This window comes from Falco rusticolus, chromosome Z, assembly GCF_015220075.1.
Source record: "Falco rusticolus isolate bFalRus1 chromosome Z, bFalRus1.pri, whole genome shotgun sequence".
NCBI classification, from domain to species: Eukaryota; Metazoa; Chordata; class Aves; order Falconiformes; family Falconidae; genus Falco; species Falco rusticolus.
The window spans coordinates 54,230,092-54,253,365 of NC_051210.1; the positions used below are offsets into that span (position 1 = coordinate 54,230,092).

Consider the following 23,274-nt stretch of genomic DNA (forward strand, 5'->3'; position numbering starts at 1 on the left):
TTTCCAAGAACAAGGCCAGTGAGATATAAGGCCTTTCACTGATTTTTAATGGCTTCAGAATCAACAAAATTAATTGGGCATTTTTCAGACCAGTTGCAATGAAATCCAGCCACTTCAGAGAAATGTCTTTGGAAAATGACCAGAAGTCAGAAGAAAGTTAAAAGTTTCAATTCTGGGCCTTTAGTTTGTCTGTTTATTCATTTTTGGTTGAGGTGGTTTTTCTTTGGCTTTTTTTTCGTATTTAATCTACAAAGCAAATTAGTGAAACTATACAGGCTGTATCTGTACCAAAAAAAGTTTATCCCATTATAATAGCTTGTAGAATAATTTGATGTTAATCACAGCAGGCATAATTCACACACAAATGCTTGTGTTTTCCTTTTGCTCTAATATAACCAGAACAGTAGTAATTTTCTGTAGGTTTTCAAAATTGAGGGTTAAATAGAGACAGACTAGTAATCCCAGTAAATTCAGTGTAATAATTCATCTTCTTAAAGTTAAGCATATGCATTACTCTTAGCAGATTGTGAGTGACCCATCATAAACACTCTAGGGACAAACACCTCATCTTACTCATCCACAGATTTCAGCATTCTATCCTTTTGGGCTATACAAATATACCTTTAAATCCTCACCATTCAACACACAGCTAACAAAAAAAAATAAAATCATAAAACACATGCTTTTAGGTTGACAACACAAATGAGTTACCATTGTTTTATAGAAAATTCAGACTGGTTAGTCACTGACTGTTCAACAGGTATTTTCAAACCTTCCTATATGTGCCATGTCTAAATGAACTTTCCAAAGCTTCTTTTTTAATTCTTACTGCATATTTTATATGTATTTCCATATATTTTCAGATTTTGCCAATAAAAAACCCAACGTTGCAAACAGAACAGGAAGAACATACAATAGTCTTTTGCATTATGTACAATGCACATATTGCTGAAGATATACTATCCCTTTATTTATTTCAACAGGGTGCACTAACAGGTTTTCTGCTTATTTTTTTCCTGATGACAGTAAGTCAGACGTGAAAAGTCAGTTTGAAAAATGCTACTTGCATCTCAGAAAAAGGCAAGTAAAGTAATAACTTGTACACATTGGTCTTAAGCTTTTGGAAAATAGACAAGTTGCAACAGTAAAATCCACATAATTCCAGAGCTTTGAGGGCTAGGTAGATGAGCTAAAAGATGCATTATAGTAGTAAAACACACCAAATCTTCCACTCAAGGAAGCAAGAATTCACTCTGAAATCATCTACTACCTGCCAAGTTATTTCTTCCTATATGCACTTGTAAAAGAATAGAGATTTAAAATGTAAATGCTCCTGAGAACCTGATCTATTTTTCCTTAATGTTCACAGTTTAACAGTTACGGTTTTAAAAAAATAAAAATGTTTTCCTCTTACATGACCAACCAACTTTAATTCATTTTACAAATATGAAAAAAAAATTTAATTTATCTAGCATTATCATAACGATGAACATATACAGAGAGATAAACCAAAAAAATCAGTTCCTAGCCAATAAGAAATCAAGAGTGTTTTATTATTTCTGTAGACAAATTTGAGCCATCAATGACTACAGATTCTGCATATCTAAACGCACAAGCAAACACATCCCTTGAGGTTTTAATTTATCCAAAATACTTCCCAATTCTGCCAAACCCAAAGTCAAGTAAGTCAATCACAAATACGTCCAACATACAGTCACATCTTAACACATACTCTGTCAATAAGGAAAATAAGACAATGACAACACACTGCATCTAAAATACTTGTGTATTCTTACTAAAAATTATTTGTGTACTTTCCATAATATTGCGAATTTATTTCCCATTTGTTTCAAAATTCTCTGAAGTCCACAGAATCATGGAATGGCCAGGGTTGGATGCAGGGTTGGAGCAGGTTGCAAGGAATTGCACCAAGGCAGCTTTTGAACGTCTCCACAGGAGGAGACTCCACAGCCTCTCTGGGCAGCCTGTTCCAGTGCTCTGTCAGCCTCAAAGTAAACAAGTTCTTCCTCATGTTCAGATGGAACTTCTTGTGTTGCAGTTTGTGCCCACTGCCCTTTGTCCTGCCACTGGGCACTACTGACAAAAGCTAGCCCCATGCTCTTGACACTTCCTTTTAAGATACTGTGGACACCGGTAAGATCCCCTCTCAGTCTTCTCCATGCTAAACAGGCCCAGCTCTCTCAGCCTTTCCTCATATGGGAGATGCTTGAGTCCCCTCATCAGCTTTGTAGCCTCTGCTGGACCCTCTCCAGCAGCTCCCTGTCTCTCTTGAGCTGGGGAGCCCAGAACTGGACATCACACTCCATATGCAGCATCACCAGGGCAGAGCAGAGGGAGAGGATGACCTCCCTCAACCTGCTGGCCACACTCCTAACACACCCCAGGATCCCACTGGCTGCCTTGGCCACCAGGGCACACTGCTAGCTCATGGGCAGCTTGCTGTCCACCAGCACTCCCAGGCCCTTCCCCGCAGCACTGCCTTCCAGCAGGTCAGCCCCAGCCTGTGCTGGTGCGTGGGGTTGTTCCTCTCCAGGTGCAGGACCCTACACTTGCCTTTGCTGAACTTCATTACGTTGCCCTCGGCCCAATTCTCTAGCCTGTCCAGGTCCTGCTGAATGGCAGCCAGGTTATTATGGAGTTGAAGAGCTGAGAGGAATCTATTAAAAACTGCAGCCTAGTAGTTCCAAAGAAACATGACTTGCTCAGCTGAGTTACTCAAAAGAGATTATTAAAGTTTGTATTGATCATGAATTCAACAGACTTCCTCAAATTCTAACACTAGACAATTTTAACCCTGCTGTTTAAGATGTTGACAGCTTGTAAGATGGACCTAAGGAATCTTACTAGCGCACCACAAACCAATTAGACCAGCTTCTCTGAACTGACTCTCATTGGAATGATGCTTCACACTCAAGTTTTAAAACATACTTTGGAAGGAAATATTTTTTATCATGAAATCTGCTTAGGATTTGTCTAGCCATATTTTTTTCACACTGTGGGGATGCGAAGAAAGTTTAACACACTTACTTGGGATACACTGGCTCATAAAGATACTTGTCTCTTGCTGAAGGGATTTCAAAAAATAAGATGTATCCATTTGCAGTCTGAAAGAGAAACACTGATAAGATAAATAGTCTATCTGCATGAGTAAAATCCACACAAACTCTTGCAATTTCTGCATGTCTCATACATTGAATGTATCAAATTTCAGATATATTAAAAACCCATGCATTGAAATTCATTCTAAGTAAAATCGATACTAGCCTTTACAGCCCACTGAACAGATCACTTAGTAGATAGATAAATAGAAAAATCCAGCAGAAATTTTCCTCCAATTCATACAAATACGTAGTACCTGATCTGGTGTTAGATTTAGAATCTAATTGACACCAACAAAGACAATTAACGCAGAAAGCATGTAGTAGAAGGTAGCAATCCTTCAGAACAAGACCTCCAGGTGTTTGAACACAAATGGACGCTACAGAGTTCAAAGAAGCTGGGCACTGCCTCTCAATGTTGGTCATCCAGGTAGTTTTGAAAAAATCCTCATGCCACACACCTTTTCAAAACCTTCTGGTGTCTAAAAAAAAAATTCTACAATTCAATTCCAATGCATATCCTGCCATTCTGGAAGACTGACTTCAAACTATAACACTATGCAGAGAACAAATATAAATCATTTAGTTATCAGATGTTCCAGTCATGACTAGAAGCTGATCCAGTGTTTTATAAGCACAGGAGAGGCAGATGACCAATAAGGTTAGCTGTTCCAAGAAGTATGATTTGTTTAAAGCACAAATTTATCCTTCAGACAAGTGCATTGTTGTGAAACAGGGTTTCCATCGAATCATTTTAATATAGGCTGGGCATGTACCCAAAGAACTATTACAGGAGACAAGAAGCACTGGAATGAATGGTTATCAAGTTGCTTTGCAAAGCTGGATTCCTTTTCTTTGAATAAAGGCAGAAGTAACACTCCTGTTAGCTTAATTTATCAGTTCACAATTGCCATGTTTTTCCCCAGTCATTTTGCTTTATCATGAAAGAAATTTGTTTTGGCTTCCAAGTCCAAGAAACACAATTACCCTAATTCAAAGTGAGTATATGCAAGAATAAAATCGAACCACAGCGGTGAGATTGAGATAGGCTGAAAGTAAATGGAAGCTTCTCTGTGTGCAGTAATATCATGTTCAGGTATTATGTGGCACAGAAACGTGCCCATTTCTAACATCTTTACAGGTTCTTTCCATTACATCATTAAATATTCAACCTGTAAGTTATCTTACACTGGAAGGGAAAGTAAAATAATACTGTGAAGTATCTTTATACTGATATTAAGTACAAAGAGCCTTACTGAACACTATTCCAAGCACAGAGTTGCTATTGTTACAGGTTCATTTCTAAACAGAACCTCAAATTCCACAAAGAGCTGGATGAAATGCAGAAACATTCAACCTACACGTCCTGCAAATTGATCATATTCATTCACACAGGTTTCTACATTGCTTTAGAAATGTCGGTGTTGCAATGAAACTTACTGAAGTAACCATCACTGTCATCTGTTCCCTGATCATTCTCATCTTTGACAGTCAAAAGTATAAATATACAGTATGTTGCAAGGAGTTTCACAACATACTTTCTTGTATGCTATAATCTTTAGCAAAGCTCTGGCTTAGCTATGGGAATGCACACCGAAGAGCAGTCTATTTATACCAAAGCACTTCCTGTAGCAAGGGAAGGATATGCCTTGTATATTTCTCCATGTTGAAGCATCTTGACCCAAATCACAACGTTTAACCACTAGTATTAGCTACCTTAGGTGTATGTACTAATCCAAACAAGAAACAAAGTATTTCCCAGTAACACAGGAAAAATTACAAATGCAGCAATATGAAAGAAGAAACTACAAAATATCAAGGAAAAAAAGATCAGTTTAGAAAGGGTGCCAACAGTTTAGTAGTAGAAAGTATTAGTAGCAAAGGAAGTTAGAATTGCTAGGGGATGATGACAGTGTGAGAACTGCTTAAGTTTCACTGCATACCATTAAAGCTACTTGGAAGTATTTTATAAAGCCTTATATAGTAGACCAAAGTTCGCCTTCAGTACTAATAATAATTACCTCAAAGCACATGCTGCAAAGTGATTTATTTTCATAGATATGCTCTGAACACTCTGGCAGTCAGAAATATAAAATGCTGTATTATCACTGCTGTAGTGGTCGTTAAATCCAGACTACGCTCCCCATCATTATGTCATCCAAAAAAAAAGTGAATGTACCACTTGGCTTACAAGTCCATACTAAGCCTTTTGTTCACCTTCTTAACGTAATTTTATTATTACATAGAACTATTACACTCAAGAAACTCAAGAGCACAGGTAATAACAGGTGAGAAACTATATCACCTAACTCAGCTTTCAAACTAGTATTTTTAGCTATTGTACAGGACTTCAGTAATTAAACTGAAGTTAATTTAGTCCAACAAAACTAGTAGCACAAGCTATTCTTTTTAATTAAGAACTTGCTTTGCTATTGCTTCTTCATTTGTATTTGTTAATTTTCTTCTTAAGAAGAAGTCAAAGAGGGGAGAAAATGTTTATCCTCTTGGAAAGAAGTTCACAGTTTTACTTTGGGGGTAAAAATATCATGCATCAGCAGGAACATCTTCTTCATTAAGGTCCCGGAATTGCCTTTCCACCCTGTCTCTCTGTAACAAAAATACCAGTATCTGTCTTTCAGTAGGACTCACTAACTGTTTCAAATTAAACTTCATATATATATTCCAAAAGCATATTAAAAAAAACCTGCAAAACAGAAGTGGTGATACAAATATGCTTGACTATATTATTTGTATATATACACTCAGGAGATCCAATGTAAGCATGAGAAACATGAAGAATATTAGGAATCTCATCATACTCATTATTTTATAAACTGTTTGACCATTTTAAACTTTAATTTGTAAAACCTAGGTTTACAAACAGACTTTATGGGCATTTAGATTCTGACATCATCTGCCAGAAAGAACACTAAACATTTAGCTGCAGAAAAAGTTGAAAGTACAGTAACTGAACTGGCAGAAACTAAAGCTAGTCTGACTGTCAGCTGACATACAAGGTTTCTTGAGCAAACGGATCCCAACATCACAGAAAAAAACCATAATATGCAAAGTAATTCAATGTAAGAATTTAAATCTCTTCTGAACTACTGCATAAATTACAGGACAATAAAATATATTTGGATATTTTACATGTGATTATATGCTGTATTATAAAACTGTAGAGTTCTTTTTTATTCATAATAAATGTTACAGAAGTCTCCCTTCTGTCTTTGCTGGTAATCATTAGCATTTGCTAACTGAAAATATAAGCTGACACTAACAGAAATAGTTTATTGCATTGATTCCATGAGATTCTTTAAGGTGAATTAAACATTCCAAACCAGCTACTCAGAAAAGTCTAGCCCTGCATTACACACAAGAAAACAGGAGCACAGGAAGTTTAGCTGATGTAGAGTAATGATGATATTAGTAGAGACAGGAACTATTCCATAAACCATCTTGTATTTTCCACTAAGATAACAATATCTGATTGGTTTAAAAACTACAAAGCATCACAGGCATAATTTTAAGCACAGAGAGTTTATATTAGGAGGTAAAGTCAGTACACCAACAAATACGGTAGTTGTTACCCGGTTTCCACATAATGAACTTCTGGTGGGGAAGTTTAATGATTTCATTCTTTTCTTCTGCACCTTCTCAGAAGAAAATGTAGAAAAAGAAAGTTACCCAACTCAAGGCCTCGTCCTAATGTAAGACCTGACCAAAAATCACCAGGAGTGCCATCCCATATTCTGACTCCTACAAACTCTACTCACACCTCTGTGTCTACCTTGCATCTCAAATTTATATATGCTGGTGCTGAAATAGCCCACTTTACTGCTGTGAGCACAGCATCAACTACAAAACAAGATTTTATTTCCATGTAAGGCAAGATCTCATCTTTACCTTTAAGCGTCTGAACAGAAGAGTCTATGTATCACCTATCACTGCCCATGTTTCTATGTTCTCAGTGCCCTGCATTTTTTCTGAATCACCAAAAGATACTGCACCATAATAAAACTACAGTTTCATCCTCCTATAACCACCTTTCTGAAACAACTGTAAATCCTACTTATGAAGTGGCATATGTTTATGTCACTTAACTCCTCAACTATTTCATATCTTCCAATTCCTTTATTCTCTGTGACCAGATTACTAAACTAATGAGATGCTGTATCACCCCTCACCAATACATTAAGCATTATTTTAATACCAAGAATTGCAGTTCATTCTTCAGGGGGAAAAAAATGAATGAAAGCTACTAAAGGAAGCTTCTATCATCCAAAAATACCTTGGTACTATTATTAAAATATATATATATACACTAAACGTACATACAATCTGCAAATTTGTATAAGCACAGAAACTGGTAATACAAAACTGTCTTTGCAATTGTTTAACCACAGAAGTAATAAAAACTCCACTTACTGAAACAGCTATCATGGTGCTGTCAGGACGCCATTCTGCTTGTTTATAAGGTCCAAACTGGGAAGCTGCTTTTGATAGTTCCTTGTAGCTTACGATTAATACACTGGGCTGGAAGAAAAAAAACCCAAACTATTACATGTCATATCTAGAAGAATGGGATCGTTGTCATATTGTGATATAACTGTAAACAACTATGTTTTCTTAACAGCAAGAACACATTTCCCTTGAAGGGGAAGGTTAAAAAATCTGTGTGTATTTGACAATGCATTACACAATGGTGCCTTTAAAAGAAATTTATGCAGAACTCCTACCACACTGTCATTCCTAATCTCACTCTTTCAAACCCAGTATATTTAAATAAAAACCTTCATTTGCCCAGAAATGAGTCATGACAGAATACAAAAGTAGTTTCAAGGTAGACAAAGGGTGACTGATAAACAGAACCACCTCCAAGAGGCTCCTACAATGAAAAGGACTGTCAAAATTAACTAAGATGAAAAATTCTACAGAGTATTTGGTACAATCCATTTGCTTAGTTTCTACTAAATAGATGGGTCACTGTATTAAAGAGAATGATAATCAGGTAATCTGTTTCACACCACTTCAAGAACTGGTTGCCAGAAATTGTGCAGAAAAACCATCCCTACTGTTTGCTGAAAAGATTTTGCATATGATGAGATATACCCATGAACACCTTTCCTCCCGGGAATGAAAAAGAGCTTTGGGGCCATGAAGCCCACACAAAGCTACCATAGGCAGTAAGTCTTCATTCCCTTTCATGAAAGCAGTTGAGAGCTGTGACACAACAACCTAATGGGAAGTTACCCTTCCTTGCTCCAGTGCTTAGAAACACTCTTTTTGTTTGTACCTTCTTGCTCTTGAACCAGTAACAGTTTTCAGCTTAGATGGGTATTGTGGATAACTGGCTAGCTGAAAAAGGTCACATAGACATAGTCCAGCTGGCTGGACAAAAACGCACATCGCTCTCAGCTTATCTGAAGTAAAGCAAAAATACACTATCCTTGGCTGTTCTCGTTACACAATAACAGGAAGATTGCGGTGGGAAAAGAATGTTGCAGGTGGGAACAGATAACTACAGAAGATAAACTAGGGGCGGGCTCGGTATTTAGGCAACTAACCAATAATGAGCTTAACTTTCGTAATATGTATGAGCTAATTATAACAAGGCATAAAAGGTGACTGTAAGGCACAATAAACGAAGTCTGCTGATCACTCATATTGAGTGACTGTGTCTTCCCTCCTTCGTGACAAGACAAGGTATTCCCCAGTCTGCTACCCTACACCACTGGGAGGTAGCAACAGTGAAAGGTGCATGTATATTAATTAGATGACAACTGTACTTCCTCAGCCTTCAGTTAAATTAAACAAGCCACACTTCCTTCTGTAAAAGAAGTTCCCCCTCATCTTCCTAACAGATGTTCTTCCTAACTTATCAGTGCCAATTTTCCTTCATAGTTGCAGCAGCAAACTCTACCAAAACCAGCACTCTCCTCCAGCGCCTGTAAGGAAACTAAAAGGCTGAAGAGTACTTTCAGCAAAAAGAGTGATTAATCATGAAAACCCCTGGCAAAGCTTGTCGTCCACCACAAGAACCACAGGTGATGGCAACTTGCCATTGTTCTTAGTGAGCTTACTTGCTCAAACAGTGGAAGCTGTTGCAAGTCTAAAAACATTAATCCTACCCAGAAACTACCCGAGAACTCAGTGGATATCTACTGCCATCATATTTGGAATCAGTTGCTTCAGTTTCCCTTAAAAAAAAAGTAGTTAAAACCAAATCAATTTAAAATGAAAAATCATATGAATAAGTAATCATATGCTTTCATCATACATATGAAAAAGGAGCACAGAGAGTCTTAGCGTTGGTAAATTCATAGTGTAACTCTGCATCCTGTAAACAGCATTATTACTTAAAATTTTACACCCACACAGAACCGAATTATCAAAAACAAAGTTAAGTATTTATACTGTAAAGTATAACACGCAAACTAATCTGTACCCCAAAACTATTTACACCACTTTTTTCAATTCATGTGGCTTCTTTTGCAGGTATTTGCTGATCAAATTATTCTAACACTAAACAGATAACTAATTATTCTCAACAGATTCTTATTGGTTGCTCTCATGAACTACAGCCTTTCACTGCTTGGCTGAGACCCGCCTTAACTGTTGTAGATGTACAGATAGAGAGTGCCTTGTGAGGGCAAGTACAATCTTGGTAATGTGCACCATTAACGCAGATTTGGAGACCTATTGTAAAGCACTGTTGTGTTTCAAGCATTTTAGCAGCAGGCAAAGAAAGTTTTAGAAGCTCATTAACGCTGAATAATTTTCCTTCTACACTGCTACTTTTACAGAATGTAACAACAGCTCTTATACTGTAATGTTCTTGAGACATTTATTCACAAGAAAGCTGCTATTACAACTTAAAATCTGGAAGAACGTTCACATAAGCAGCAGCTATACAATTTATACAAATTGATTTCTAGACTGATTTTATTTTGTGCCTTACAGACAAGGACTAAAGGAGTTAACATTAAGAGGGCAAGCAATCATTTTTACCTTTTTGTAATTTAAGTAGCTTCTTCTCGTATTAGAAAGCAGACCCACTTCTAATTCAATAGGTCAAAAAGGCTACCTAGCTAATGGTTAAGCCATAAATACTTCACTGATGCAATTTATTTCCCCATACTTCCCAACTAAAAAGCATAATTTTGTATGTGAGGAAAACCTCAACATAGACACTTTATTCCTGTGTATGAGCTTCCCTCAAAAGCATGAACTGCTACATTAACAAACCAGAAGGGCAGCTCAATATAGCTCAATATCCTGTTCGGCTCATGCAAGAGAAGGAGAAATGGTCATTCTACACCTAAAGTAATTTATTACATCTGAAGTGACCAAAGATTTATAATGGCAGAGGAGTACAGAAGTCTATCAGCCTAATTTTAATTACTTGCTCTGAACAGAGCAAGCCATTAAACAAACATTCTCTCAAAAATAAGGGCCTAGTTAGTACAATTCTTCTCTCTGATTAGTTTTAGATATTTAACTCATGGCCTGTACAGAAACTGTTCAGATTCTGTTACACAAAATTTTCTTAAATTTTTACATTTGTCTCTGCTGGAAAAACCAACTGTCTGTATCAGCTTCATGAAAACTCCATGTTTTTTTCCTCTTTACACTTCTACATGCAGCTACTAAAATTATAAAGAAACCTAGTTAAGTAGAACTAATAAGACACACATACTATTTCAAGTAAGCCAAGATATTAATCCTCCTTTATAATGCTTGCTGAAATACTAACCATAGAGCCACAGCTTTTGGAGAAAACTAGTGATTCCTGAAACATAGCAAGTGACCTAACAAATAAAGGGTTGTTTAAACAAAACAAACAACAACAAAATCTGTCTACATAACAGAAGTACACACCTTCAGTTCTCCAGGAAGAAAGAACTGAGTAAGCAATTCTTCACTCAAATTGCAACTAAAACTAGCAAAAGCTTCCCAAAATAGATAAGAAGCATATCTGGCATGTTACAATCTGCCGCAGAGAAAATCTAGCATTTTGATACAGTACATTTTGCCTCTTGGGATGAATGTAAGATCACACAAAACAGAAGGTGAGACAAAACAGAACAGTGGAGGTGGATGCTCACAGGGTAACAGAAATGGTGAAAAGAAGAAAAAAAAAAAAAAAAAAAAAAAAGAGGGGAAGATAACCTTAAAAGAATGTAGCAGTTTTATTACCAAAGAGGAAACAAATTCTCCAGTGCTCTAGTTAATGCTACTGAAAAGAGAGAAACAGAACTTCTTGTACCCACAGCTAAATATACTTTATCTCCTTCCCTCCCCATACATCATTCATTTGGCTACCTTTTCACAAGAGCACTTTCCACAGAAGCACTTACTTCAAAATCTTTACACGTCTCAACAATGACTTTCTAGCATAAAATATGCCTTTTTTTAGTGATGTGAGATTTTGACAAAATTCAAAAGAGACAGACAAAAGCAAATGTGTTTTGGATGACCAATACTGAAATATAGGAATTGCACTATTTATAAAACAGTAAGGTAGCAAGCTAGCTTCATGAGCAGACACTTACACTATTTTCAAACTCACTTTTGTTTCATTATTAGTTGTTGTTGTACATTAGGAATTTCTTCGGACTTTCCACTAAAAAAGATGAGCTCTGCATCAACATCAGGACAAAATACCTAAGCAAACAATTAAAAAAGAAACACCAAAAAAAAAAAACCCACAAAAAAACCAAAAACAAAAACCCCAAAACAAAAAAAACCACACAAACCAAACTCATGGTGAAATAATTTTAAGTTGTTACTATTTTAGTTAATTCTACCTGACCAAATACAACATCTTTCCCATTTCTTTTTAAGCAGTAACTATGAGCAACGTAAGTAGTCTCAGAACATTGAACCTTATGGTTTTTAGGAAGAAATCTATCAAGATACACAAACACAGCAGATTCGGAGAGCTTAGACTTGCGATATTACCACTTAACTTCTCTAAACACAAACATTCTATCACATTTGATGTAAATGCAAATCAAGCAGACATTTCAATACCAAACCAAGACATGAACATTGCTCTGAACAGACTGTCTAAAGAGGACAAGCAGTAGAGACCTGGGCAACAGCCCTCATGAGCAAGTGTATATCCTAACTGAGATGTTTAACAGGCTTTGAAGAAAACTATACTGGAGAGAAGTACAATCGCTGTTTGTTTGACAGTATATAAAATAATGAAACAGTGAGTCTCCCTTAATTTGGACTCTGTGGTTTGACTGCTGGAGGTTAATGATGAACTGTGTATACAGTAGATTTAACAAGTTAAGTAGGTCAGCAAATACAATGGAAAACTACTGGCCTAAGTTTGACAAGTAAACACCTAACAGTATGTATGCATTCAGACAACGAAACTTTTTAGTGTTCCCTTATTTTTAGTTGCTCTCTTACCACAGAATTTACTTAAACGCAGAAGGGAGGAGAGCAAGACAGGAACACTGCTACTTATAGTCACACAAAAAATTACTGAAAATATGAAGTAATACTCTTGCTCAGGCCTGTGGATGTTCGTGTGAGACACCAGCACTTCTGTAATTTTTAAGCAAAACAAAGAAGTAGTTACTATATCTGTATGAAATATAAATAGCAAAATCATACCCTTGCCTAAATTCTAAGAATGCTGCATCACACAGGATACAGTCATACTCCAATTCTTACATACCACAAGAGGTTAAATGATTTTTTTAGAATACTGATAAAGCTGCACTGAATTAAATTATTTCTACCCAAATAATACCCAAGAACATTGAGAAGTTCTGAATGTTTTGCCTAGCCTATCCATAACTGATGTGTTCAACTCTGAACTCCATTTTTTTTATTTTGCTCTTTTTATTGTAACCATAAATCCAAAGTAACTTGAATTTTAAAACCAAGTAAATTTCACAATCCTTAATACTTCCTTCTCTCTTTTAAACAACTCATCTTTAATGCCACCAATTCACTATTACCAAATAATTTTTTGCATTTAATTATAGCTTTCAGACACTGAGTATCTGGAAGAATAGCAATCTTTTCACAACAGTTATGTCTAGGAAAAAGTTCTTAGCTTGGCTGAGAGCATGCAACAGTATTAGCAACTGACAACATGGTGTTATATATGGGTTTGGGTTTTTAATGTAACATCAATTCAAGAACCTGCATGGCCATAGGCAATTGTTAAAATCCTAATATTCTCAACCCCTAACATTTAGTATTCATGACACCAAAAATTAATCACATTTAGAATCAAGAGACAATTTCTTTCAAAACCACAAATGTACTGTTCAGTTTTCTAAGACAAATGCTTCAACACTTCACTAGGCTGTAGGCCCAAGACAAAAATAAAAAGCATGTTGTTCTGATGAGCTTACCATCTAAGCAACAGAGACAAGGCTTGGAGAAAACCAAACAAAAGGCTGGTGACACTGCACTTTATTTCATCAGTAGATGGTCTATGTTCCACTTTAAAGACTGAAGCTTTGTAGGTTTAGAAACAAACAAACCAGAAAGGTTAGATGGAAAAAAGGAAAGCATGCATGCATGCATAAGGAACAGGACAATTCATTAGAAAGGACCAGAAGGAAAAAAAAGAAAAAAAAGACCACGAAAAAGCCATTTTGTTAGTAACAGATACAAGATGGCGATAAAAGAATTTCTAAAAGCACAGTTAGTTATAAAAATGTAACTCCTTTAATTCAGTTTTAAAAGCAACTGGAAAGCTTAGAATCAGCAGAGTATCCATCCAACAAACATGGCAGACACAGTTCCCAACACTGTGCTTCACAAGCTACTGTGAAAGAGCTCAAAAAACCAAAGTGCATCAAAACTGTCAACAACTAACTCTACCAGGTGAAAGTCGTTAGTTAATCTGCTGCTTAAAAGTGCTGCAAATAAGAAAAGCCATCCATATTCGATAAGATACTTGCTGCTGCTCCTCAGCCCCGTTAATTTCCAAGTGCTTACATATGGATTAAATGGAATTGCGTGTGATAGAGAACAGACCCTCTAACCTCATCTCTGATCTCCTATTGGCAAACAACTCTATTATGTGAAACTAGTTGGACAGTTAAAACTCGTAACTGAGGATGCTTTTCTCTTCATGCAAGTAATTCTGAGATGCCTTTCAGGGGTCACCTATTTTATATTAACACAGGAGACACGGAAAACTTGGTAAGACCTACTGAATATCCACATAACAATTTTACATTTCACATTACAAATCCATCAGTCTAACCGGTTAATCCTCATTTCCTTAATTACATAACAACAATATATCTTTGCAATAGAAGCAACAGCACAACTGCTACTGACGTGTAAGAAGAAATGGCCTTCTCAGACATGTCTGATAGGTATCAGTAAGAGGTTAGCATCTCAGGGGTTAAATTACTAAGGAAAAAAATACAGCAGAAGAGGCAAGATGTCTTAGTTTGCACTGATGCCATGTCATATTGTTAACAATACACAACCACTTACATCATTATCAAGACTTCTGTTGTTCATTTTGCAATCAAATTCCACATAAAAATGCTACAGACATTGTATCTAATCTTATGTAGGAAAAGGCCACATACAATAATTCAGTAAATTATTCTGCTTACAGTTCTGAGATGAAAGCATAATCCTGAAAGCACAGTCAAAACATAATTATTTTCTTATCTCAATGGCCACCTGCAATAAAAAAAGATTACAAAACAACTGTGTATTTTTAAAATATATTTATTCATCTATCATATGAACTATAAGGACTGGTGTCACAAGCAACTCCTTTTGTATCATGCCAAAATTCCAGGTTATGGAGATCACTTCTCTAACAAGCACAGTCCCCTGTTTTGTCCTGTGTAACAAATGTGTATGCTTACATTTAAAGCATGCATCAAGTTCAACTCTAGTACTGCAACAGCTAGAGACTGAAAAGCACCCAAGAGTGTGAGTTACGAGGGCTGTCTGGATACAGACTTACTCAGCATTTAAAATGAATACAGATTATTTGACAATCTAGGATTCTGACATGCATGCTTTCCCATGAGCTTACAGTTCATTTGGGTGTCCCGATTAAACATCGGATCATCACAAAAAGCCCAGGAAAGTTTAGAAACAAGGGCAGACATAAATCATAAACTGATAAGCACCTAGGTAACTAAGAAATGCTCCTCAAAATGAGTAGTTGGGGCAAGCTACTCTTGGCTTCAAAGAGCTAACAAAACTGGTTTTGACTGGCAGAGTCATAGCTGACTGTCCAACAACCTCCAGGAATTTTCATTACATATTCAACACCAGTACTTACTCCTGTCATTGCCACAAGTTTGTTATTAAAGAAGGGACATTCTGAACTATATTTACACATAGAACTACATCATCAGACTATTCTTGTTGCACATAATTCACTCTTCAACACTTACAGGGGAGCTCCACTGATCTATCACACCTCCTTCCTTGGTTGCATACATCTTCCCTTAATATGTAGAGCCCTGTGAGTGAGTATCTAGAATTTCCTGTACTGCCTCAAGCTCTTATTTCATGAAATAACAAAAGCAATTTAAAATTAAATGCCACTACTGTTAAAGGAGTAACACTTTCAACAAGCCAGCTACACTGCTCCTTTGATTCCTTCATTAGCTGAAAAAAAATAGGCTGAAAAATAGCAAGCCAAACAACCCTGTAAAAGCCATCCCCAGTTCACAATAAGAGCCACTAGAATACACGTGCAAGCAGGAAAGATCATGACACTCAAGACTGCACGGCTGCCTCATGATAACTCACCTGTAGTTCCCCAGTCAATCTACTAAACATCAGTTACCTCATTTTCATTAAAGAAACTTTGAAATGCTAATTTAAATTTCTCATTTCAAGCATCCAAGTACTTAACATTATGGAATGAAAACAGTGACAAGCCTTCCAAAGCTGTCAATGAAAACAGTTTCATTGGCTCTTGGTGTCACAGAATCTTTTGAGGTACCCAAGCCAAAAATTTCTTCTGATATAAGAAAAATATTTGGAACAGCGTTCTCCAACGTGGGATGCATTTAATACAATCCATTGGGATGAAAGAAGAAAATATTTTTTGTAGCACTAATGAACAAAATAAAGTAAAAATTTAAAAATGTGTTTATTTCAACTTTACCTCATTCTTTTTTTTTTTTTTTTTTTTTTTTTTTTCTTCAAACACTGGAACAGTCTTCCTAGTGAGGTGGTCAATGCCCCAAGCTTGTCAGTGTTTAAGAGGCATTTGGACAATGCCTTTAGTAATATGCTTTAACTTTTGGTCAGCCCTGAATTGGTCAGGCCAAGGCCAGTTGGTCTACTCTAGTCCAACAACTAGATGATCTTTGTAGGTCCCTCCCAAGTGAAACAGTCCATTCTATTCTACTCTATGTTGTGTGTGCTTGACAACATGCATACTAGTAAAGTGGCACATGCATATGATGCATAAAAAAGTACACATTTGGAGGCACATGCTCAAGAGTCTTTCACCAATACTGGTGCACGATCAAAAACATTCACCACTCATCAGTGGTCTTTTCGATCCACAATCCAATCTCCCTGTACAAAATAACATGTAAAATAGTCACGGGCTTCTTGGCTCAAAACCACTAACAGAATTCCTTCTGGTTTTACCTACATCATTTACCCAAGCTTCTATCTTAATACATATATTGTTTCAAACCAGAAAACCATCCACACTTTGGGATAAAGTTTCCTTAGTTCTGTTAGTTCTTAGGACACGGTAGGTGAAAAGGAGCTTTAAACATTACCACCTTACTTGAAAAATACACGTACTGAATGTAAATTCACACATCTGAAAGTATTTCAAAGGGCTCCCTGCTCTTGAAAAAATCAAAACAGAACTTCACCAGCCTCGTCACCTCATTCTTACATGAAACCTTTCAAATATACAGTTGAGAAAATTCTTAACAAGAACATTAGCCTGAAGGCTTTTCTACTTCAAGAAACTGCATTAGTTTAGCCTGACCAGAACTTAGCCTTGTTCCAAAGAAGATACTTCCGACAATGAAAATATTTTCTAGAATGCAATAATTTCAGTTTGTTTTACAGAAGTCCAGCATACAATTTTAAGCTTCACCTTCAAAACCAAACAAAAACCCAATCCAAAAAACAACAAAACAAACCACCACCACGACATGCATGAAAATAACACAAGAGATTATCTTTAAAAATGCTCTTAAATGGCTGGATGTCCACAGCAGTGGTGAGACTGTAACATACTTTTTAGTCTAAGATCAGCCAGTGATGAAGCCTTGCAAAGTCAGCACTTTCCTCAAAAGTACCCATTACATACTGAATTAAAGTGTATTTAAAAAACTGAAACAATCTGTAAGTTTGCTCAACTCTTCTGCATCGAGTGAATTCTTTTACTGCTCTGTCTGTAGCCAGTTATACAACATTCAACATTTCAAAACAAGTTCAAGCATGTAAGTTAAAGAATGTCGTCCTCAGAAACAGACCATAAAGTAAACTACGTTCTAGACAACGGGGCACATCTTGAGAAGCATTCTACAAGCCTGGGGGCTTTTTTAATGTATTTTTCTGGAACAGAACAGCAGTTGTGGTCTGTTGACTGACTACAACTATAGGTTTAACAACTGGCAAAAGCTAGAAGAGCATACACTTTATCTACCCTATGGGCCACAAATGAAAAAAAACAAGAGGCCCCGTGATGTTCAGACAGCGTACCTGCTGGGCTGTTATGTCCTAGTCGGATACTCACACAGGTTAAAAAAACCCCAGAACAGTATCAGCACCCCACCCAGGAACTAATGAACAGCCACGCAGAGCACAACACAAGGAAAAGCAATGAAATCTCAACATGTTAAAACATAAAACAAGCTTTTAAGGCTAACTGTCATTTGAGACCTTCCAGTATCAGCTTTCTAAAATTGGCTTAAGTTTTCTCCTGTAATCTGAGATGAACTCTATAAATTATCTGGAATTGGAAATATTTATAGACAGATTTAGGGTCTAATCTACGATTATTTAAAAGGATCCAGCATCAGAACTTAAAATCAATATCACAGCTGTTTCATTGACCGCACCAAATCAAACTGACAAAGAGCATTTTTGTTACCGCGATTTAAAAGGAAGGCATTTAATGTTAATTATACAGGCAGTCTCAAACCGGATGTTGCTCAAGCAGCAATTTCCATGCAAAAGCCATGGCAATTCTTCTGGTTAGGGCAGCAAAACTTTTCATAAACTTTTTCATAGAAAGAAGAGTTTGTGAACTTGTGTGTAATACCATTACACAGAATGTTACAGTCTGTTCTGTGTTTTATAAAAAATGTTTCGTATCTCCTGCGTTCATACATTCTTTTACATAAAATACAATACATACCAAGGCAGAAGGCACTAACAGTACTTGCAAAAAGAAGCATTGCTACAAACTCTCATATTAAGCTTAAGCGCTACTTAAAGTCAAGTAAAAAACAAGTTGGTTCAAAGTTTCATTTTCAGGAATAACAGGTGTTAACTCCAAGTAGGTTGACTTTACATATTTTAACACTACCCTGATATCAGTAACCACGGAGGCTTCACCACTCCGATTTACAAATAATGAAGTATTCTGTAAGTTTTAGTCCCAAATTTTACGACCCTTTCTGGAACAGGAACGAAAAAAAAAATAATTTACAGATAAGAGGGCTTTTCAGCTGGGAGCACAGGACCTGAGGGGTAACATAAAGATGGATACTCACTCTGCAGTACCAGATGCTTAGCTGAGATGGGGATAACACTGCGAAGAAAGCTCTCTGGGGATCCGTCTGGATGTGAAGAGGTTGCTCCAGGACCTCCAGAGGACATAACAACCTCTTAGGCCAGCCGCTAAGAAAATACATGGCTGTAGATTTCCCTCTTCCCGAGAAGCGGGCTCTTGGCTTACTCTAGCCTAGGCGGGGGCGGCAGGCACATCAGCCGAAGGAGAGATGCAGGAGGGCTCGCTGCCCGCTCGACGGCCTCCGAACGACGGGCTCTGACCACCGGCCCGGGGCCGACCATGCATAATCACCAGCAAAGCGACGGGACACCTCGGTCCACCGCCGCCACCGCCCGTGCCCAGGCGGGGGACGGCTAAGGCCTGCTCGCCGCCGGGGGCCGGGGGCCGCGGGCCGTGTCCCCAGCCGCCGCCTCCGCCGTTGCTCTCGCGCGGGCGTGGGGGCGGGGAGCGCCGCAGCCGCCGAGGATAGAGGTGGAGGCGAGTCCGGGGCGGGGCGAGTGCCGAGCGGGCCGCGGCCTGAGGGAGGCGGCCGGTCACTGCTCCGAGCGGGCCCGCGGGAGCTGCGGCGGCTGCAGCGGCGGCTCCTCCCTCCTGCGGGTGCCTCGCCCGCCCGCTCTCCGTATCGCTGTCGTCGTCACCGCCGAGGCCCCCGCCGCCATCTCCTTCCTCCTCCTTCTCCTTATCCTCCTCCTCCCCCGCTACGGCGTCTGAACGCCGCGGCCCCAAGCGCGACGGCGGCCCCGCAGCGGAGGAAGGGGGAGGGCGGGGGCGGGGTGGGGCCGGGCGCGGAGGCGCCCATTGGCCCCGGCGATGGAGCCGCGCGGAAGTGACGTCAGAGGCGCCTGAGTCTCCCGGGCCCAAGAGACTCCGTGTCAAGGTTCCGGGCGAAAAGGCGCGCGCAGGCGGGGAGGGACCGGGCGGGGAGCGCACGCGCATTCGGGGGGAGGGGGGGGGAGGAGCGGGGCGGGGCGCTCTGCGCATGCGCGCAAAGCATCGCCCGCCACTTGGCTGGGGGGCCGGGGGCGGGGCCGGGCTGGCGGCGGCCTGCGCATGCGCGGGGGGCGGGGCGGCGGGGGCGGTGCCGAACGGGCAGGCGGTGGGGGCTCGGGGCCCGGGCCAGCCTCAGCCCGGGGGGCCCGGGCTTGGTGCTGTCGGAGGCGCGGCGTGGCGGAGGTCCGTTTGGCACCCAGCGCTTCGCAGGTGCGGGGGTGGTTCCATGACAAGGTGCCAGGGATAGCAGCTGTAGGTGACAAAGGCAGGTCTGAGTGAGGAGAACCGGTGAGCCGCCGACAGGAGCGTTGCCGTTGAGGCTGGTTTGGGGGCAGGATGAGGGCAGGCACAGGGAGCAGTGCAGCGTCGTGGGTTTGGCGTCAGGCTTCTGCCAGGTGCTGGCACAGACGTTTCACCCAAGGGATGAGTTGGATCGAGGGTCTGATTCTTTTAAAAAAAAACTCCCTAGGTTATTTTTTATGCAGGACCTATTTGTTTCTTATTCTTATTTTCATGATTGCCCAAATGCTTTTATTCACGCATTAAGGAGAGAGCAGGAACATGTAGTATGAAGGATTTGAAGTGGAAACTAATGCTATAGCTTTAGATGTAGTGCATGGGGCTTGTTAGTCTTCTCCTGCAATTGGAAAATAAAAGGAGATAGAAGAGAACGAAAGGTAGATGTCCACTGGTAGAAATAATCAGGAACGTTCACAGAAGCAGTCCCCCAGCACTGCTTGTTAAAGGAGTTCTTCCAGACCTGTCTTGAAACTGCGTCTCGCTGCAGGCGAGTTACTCAGTTCCCTTCAAAGAATATGGCGTGTCCACACACCTAAGGCCAGCTCTCTGAACATCTTCCTGTTTGGAAGTTGTTAACATACAAATACCATGCTCCAGCTGAAATACTCCCATATGAACACAATCACAAGCAGAGAAGTGAGTTACAAGGATGCACATACTAGAATCCAGACAAAACCATAATATACCCTGAAAAAAAAATGTAGTAGAGGAGCAAAACACCAAGATATTTCGTACCCCAGACTTAAGTGGACAATTTGGACACAGCCTTACCATCAAATTCCTTGCTGTCAAATGGATGGCAATCAGTGCTTCTGCTACTAACACCCTCCTTGCTATAGTTTCTTCTCAGAACCCTTTTTGGCCTGTTTTTTTGATATCTAGCCTTCTAAATTAGGAAATGGAAATAATATTCGGGAGTGTAACAGCATCTCATTCATAAAATCCCCTTCTATTGCTCATATTATAAAATAAATAGCCCAAAGTACATCCTGAAGAACAGATGTGACTTTTAGAATCATCATTCTGGATTAATTACTTTTTGCCAGCTTCATGTTGATGAAAGTACGAAGAAATTTCTCAAAGAAAAATCGTGAAACAATTAATAAGGGACTTGCATGTCTTTCATACTTCTTTGTAGCTTACTTAGTTAATGCTACAGCATCCTAACACATAAAAGGCAAACATGCTTCCAGCTTATGTTGTTCCTGAAGAACAACGCCAGGTTGTGTGCTGAGAGCAGCGTTAATGGGGGGAACAGCTTCTGCTGTTAATAGCAATTACATGGTAGGATTTTGTTCTAACTGTACATTGTGCCAAAAGTAAAGAGGCTGACGTCTTTGTAGTGTTTGTATTGCTGATACTGTTGCTTTCTCTGTGGAGAGACATGAGGCGCATAATTGAAATCAGAAATAAGACGATGCAGTGTTTTGTTAAAGGTGTTACTATCAAAATCCTCACATCAATGATATGGATATGTTCTGAACTATGTAATTTTTTGTATGTTTTTGTGGGCTGATCCGAGTACTTATTTAGATGCCTAGAGTGGTAATTTGGTTTTAATCATAGGCTGTTTGTACTTGAAAACATAAGCACATTTCTCAGTGTTGCAGTATGGGAATATAAATCATAATGCCTTGGGACACAAAAGTTGTGTAGAAATCAAGTGTATGCGGGAGACCAAGCTCTCGGAGTTTCTTGAACAGTTCTGGCAGTGGCGATCAAAGCGCAATTACAGGATATAGCAGCAAGACTATGATAACAAAGCTCAAGAGAACTGTGAAAGCCCTTTATGCACAGAGGTCCAATTGTCAGTTGTCATCAAGTTCACCTAGTCTGAGATAGGAGTTCCTTGCAGCTGCCTACTCAGTGGCAGTCATGTTGTTTTGGAAGCTGCACTCAGCTGTGTCCTGAAAAGGAAGAGCTCATGCAGAGCTGTGGGAACATCCAGGGACATTAAAATATCATAAGCCTAGATACATAAGTCTTGGTATTAGCAGGCTAGTGAAAGGAAGGAGGGGGCACTGCTGGTGGCAGAAGTAGATCCAGGATGAAGATGTTGCAGAAGGGTAGGTATTCTGAACAGTTGCCATGGTTAAGACTCCTGGCATTTATTTGCAGCTATTGCCATGAGCCGTCATTTAGATTGTGCAGCTAGCTCTCACCTGATGTTATATCTGGAGCTGTTGCATGAATAATTATGAAGGGTCAGTCCATGTATGTGAAATGTAAAAAAAACACCTTAGCCCTCCCCCCACTATTATAACTGCCAGCAGTATAGCTCAAAGCTAAGAAACCTTATAGAAAGACTGTCAGTGAGGCATGGTCATAGTCAATGGCAGGAAGTTTTTGCCATGCTGTTTACAGATGCAGGCATTAAGGCATATAAACCACAGAAAGCTTGTGATTATACATGAGCACCTGTGTTATGTACATCAAAATATCTTAACTGAGCCATCTTGACTTCTTAAAACTGGTTATGGAACAAACGAGTCCTTTACTTTGTAGATTTCTGCTGCTGACCTGTGAAGATTGCCATAGATTAGCCTTCATTTAAACTGCCGGTTTTATTAGTCATCCTTTGACCCACCAAAATGGGCTTTTTCACTGACAACGGTTCCATATAAACAGAACAAGGCAGGGCAAATACTCAACTAATTTTCCTACAGACCATCCACAGAGCTCATTTCAGAGGGTGAATTATAATGGTTGTTGCCATCCTTAAAGACGAAATCTAAAGAAATACCAAAACATTAAGATAAAAAATTAAAAAAAAAAAGTAAAAGGGAAGTTATTTTCTATAACACCACAGGAGAATCATACATATTTTAAAAGGAAAAGAAAAAAAAACCACAGTGGATTAAATGGTAAGGCTAGTCAGCTGCAAAGCTGTGAGTTTTAATAAAGTATAGAGAAAAGTCACTCTGATTATTGCAGACATTTTCTGAACTCATCCAATAGAGATGGAAGGAGTATTCCTTTGAAGAGACTGTTGGAAGGGGAAGGTCTGTTTATTCTGTTGTTACTGCAAAATCAAAGTCATCAAACTGTGCTTAAATACAGTATGTGACCTGAAATACTGGGACAAAATTTATTTACGATAGGTAGACTCCATCATTTTACCAT

General features: G+C 39.0%; 1 protein-coding gene across 7 annotated transcripts in view; it reads right to left on the reverse strand.

Annotated features, from left to right (window-relative positions):
* Positions 1–19,245, reverse strand: part of RIC1 (RIC1 homolog, RAB6A GEF complex partner 1) — a 53,356-nt gene extending 34,111 nt beyond the window's left edge. The window contains exons 1-4 of one of the 7 annotated variants that reach the window (XM_037373904.1): positions 18,842–18,919; positions 14,732–14,801; positions 7,548–7,655; positions 3,049–3,139 (exon numbers count right to left, since the gene is read on the reverse strand). In XM_037373904.1, the coding sequence (XP_037229801.1) occupies positions 3,049–3,139; position 7,548 (92 nt within the window). In that variant the 5' untranslated portion in view covers positions 7,549–7,655; positions 14,732–14,801; positions 18,842–18,919. Of the gene's footprint in view, positions 1–3,048; positions 3,140–7,547; positions 7,656–14,731; positions 14,802–18,841 lie in introns of all 7 variants that reach the window. The other 6 variants (XM_037373902.1, XM_037373901.1, XM_037373898.1 and 3 more) reach the window with 6 other exon arrangements.
* Between the last annotated feature and the right edge of the window lie 4,029 nt (positions 19,246–23,274).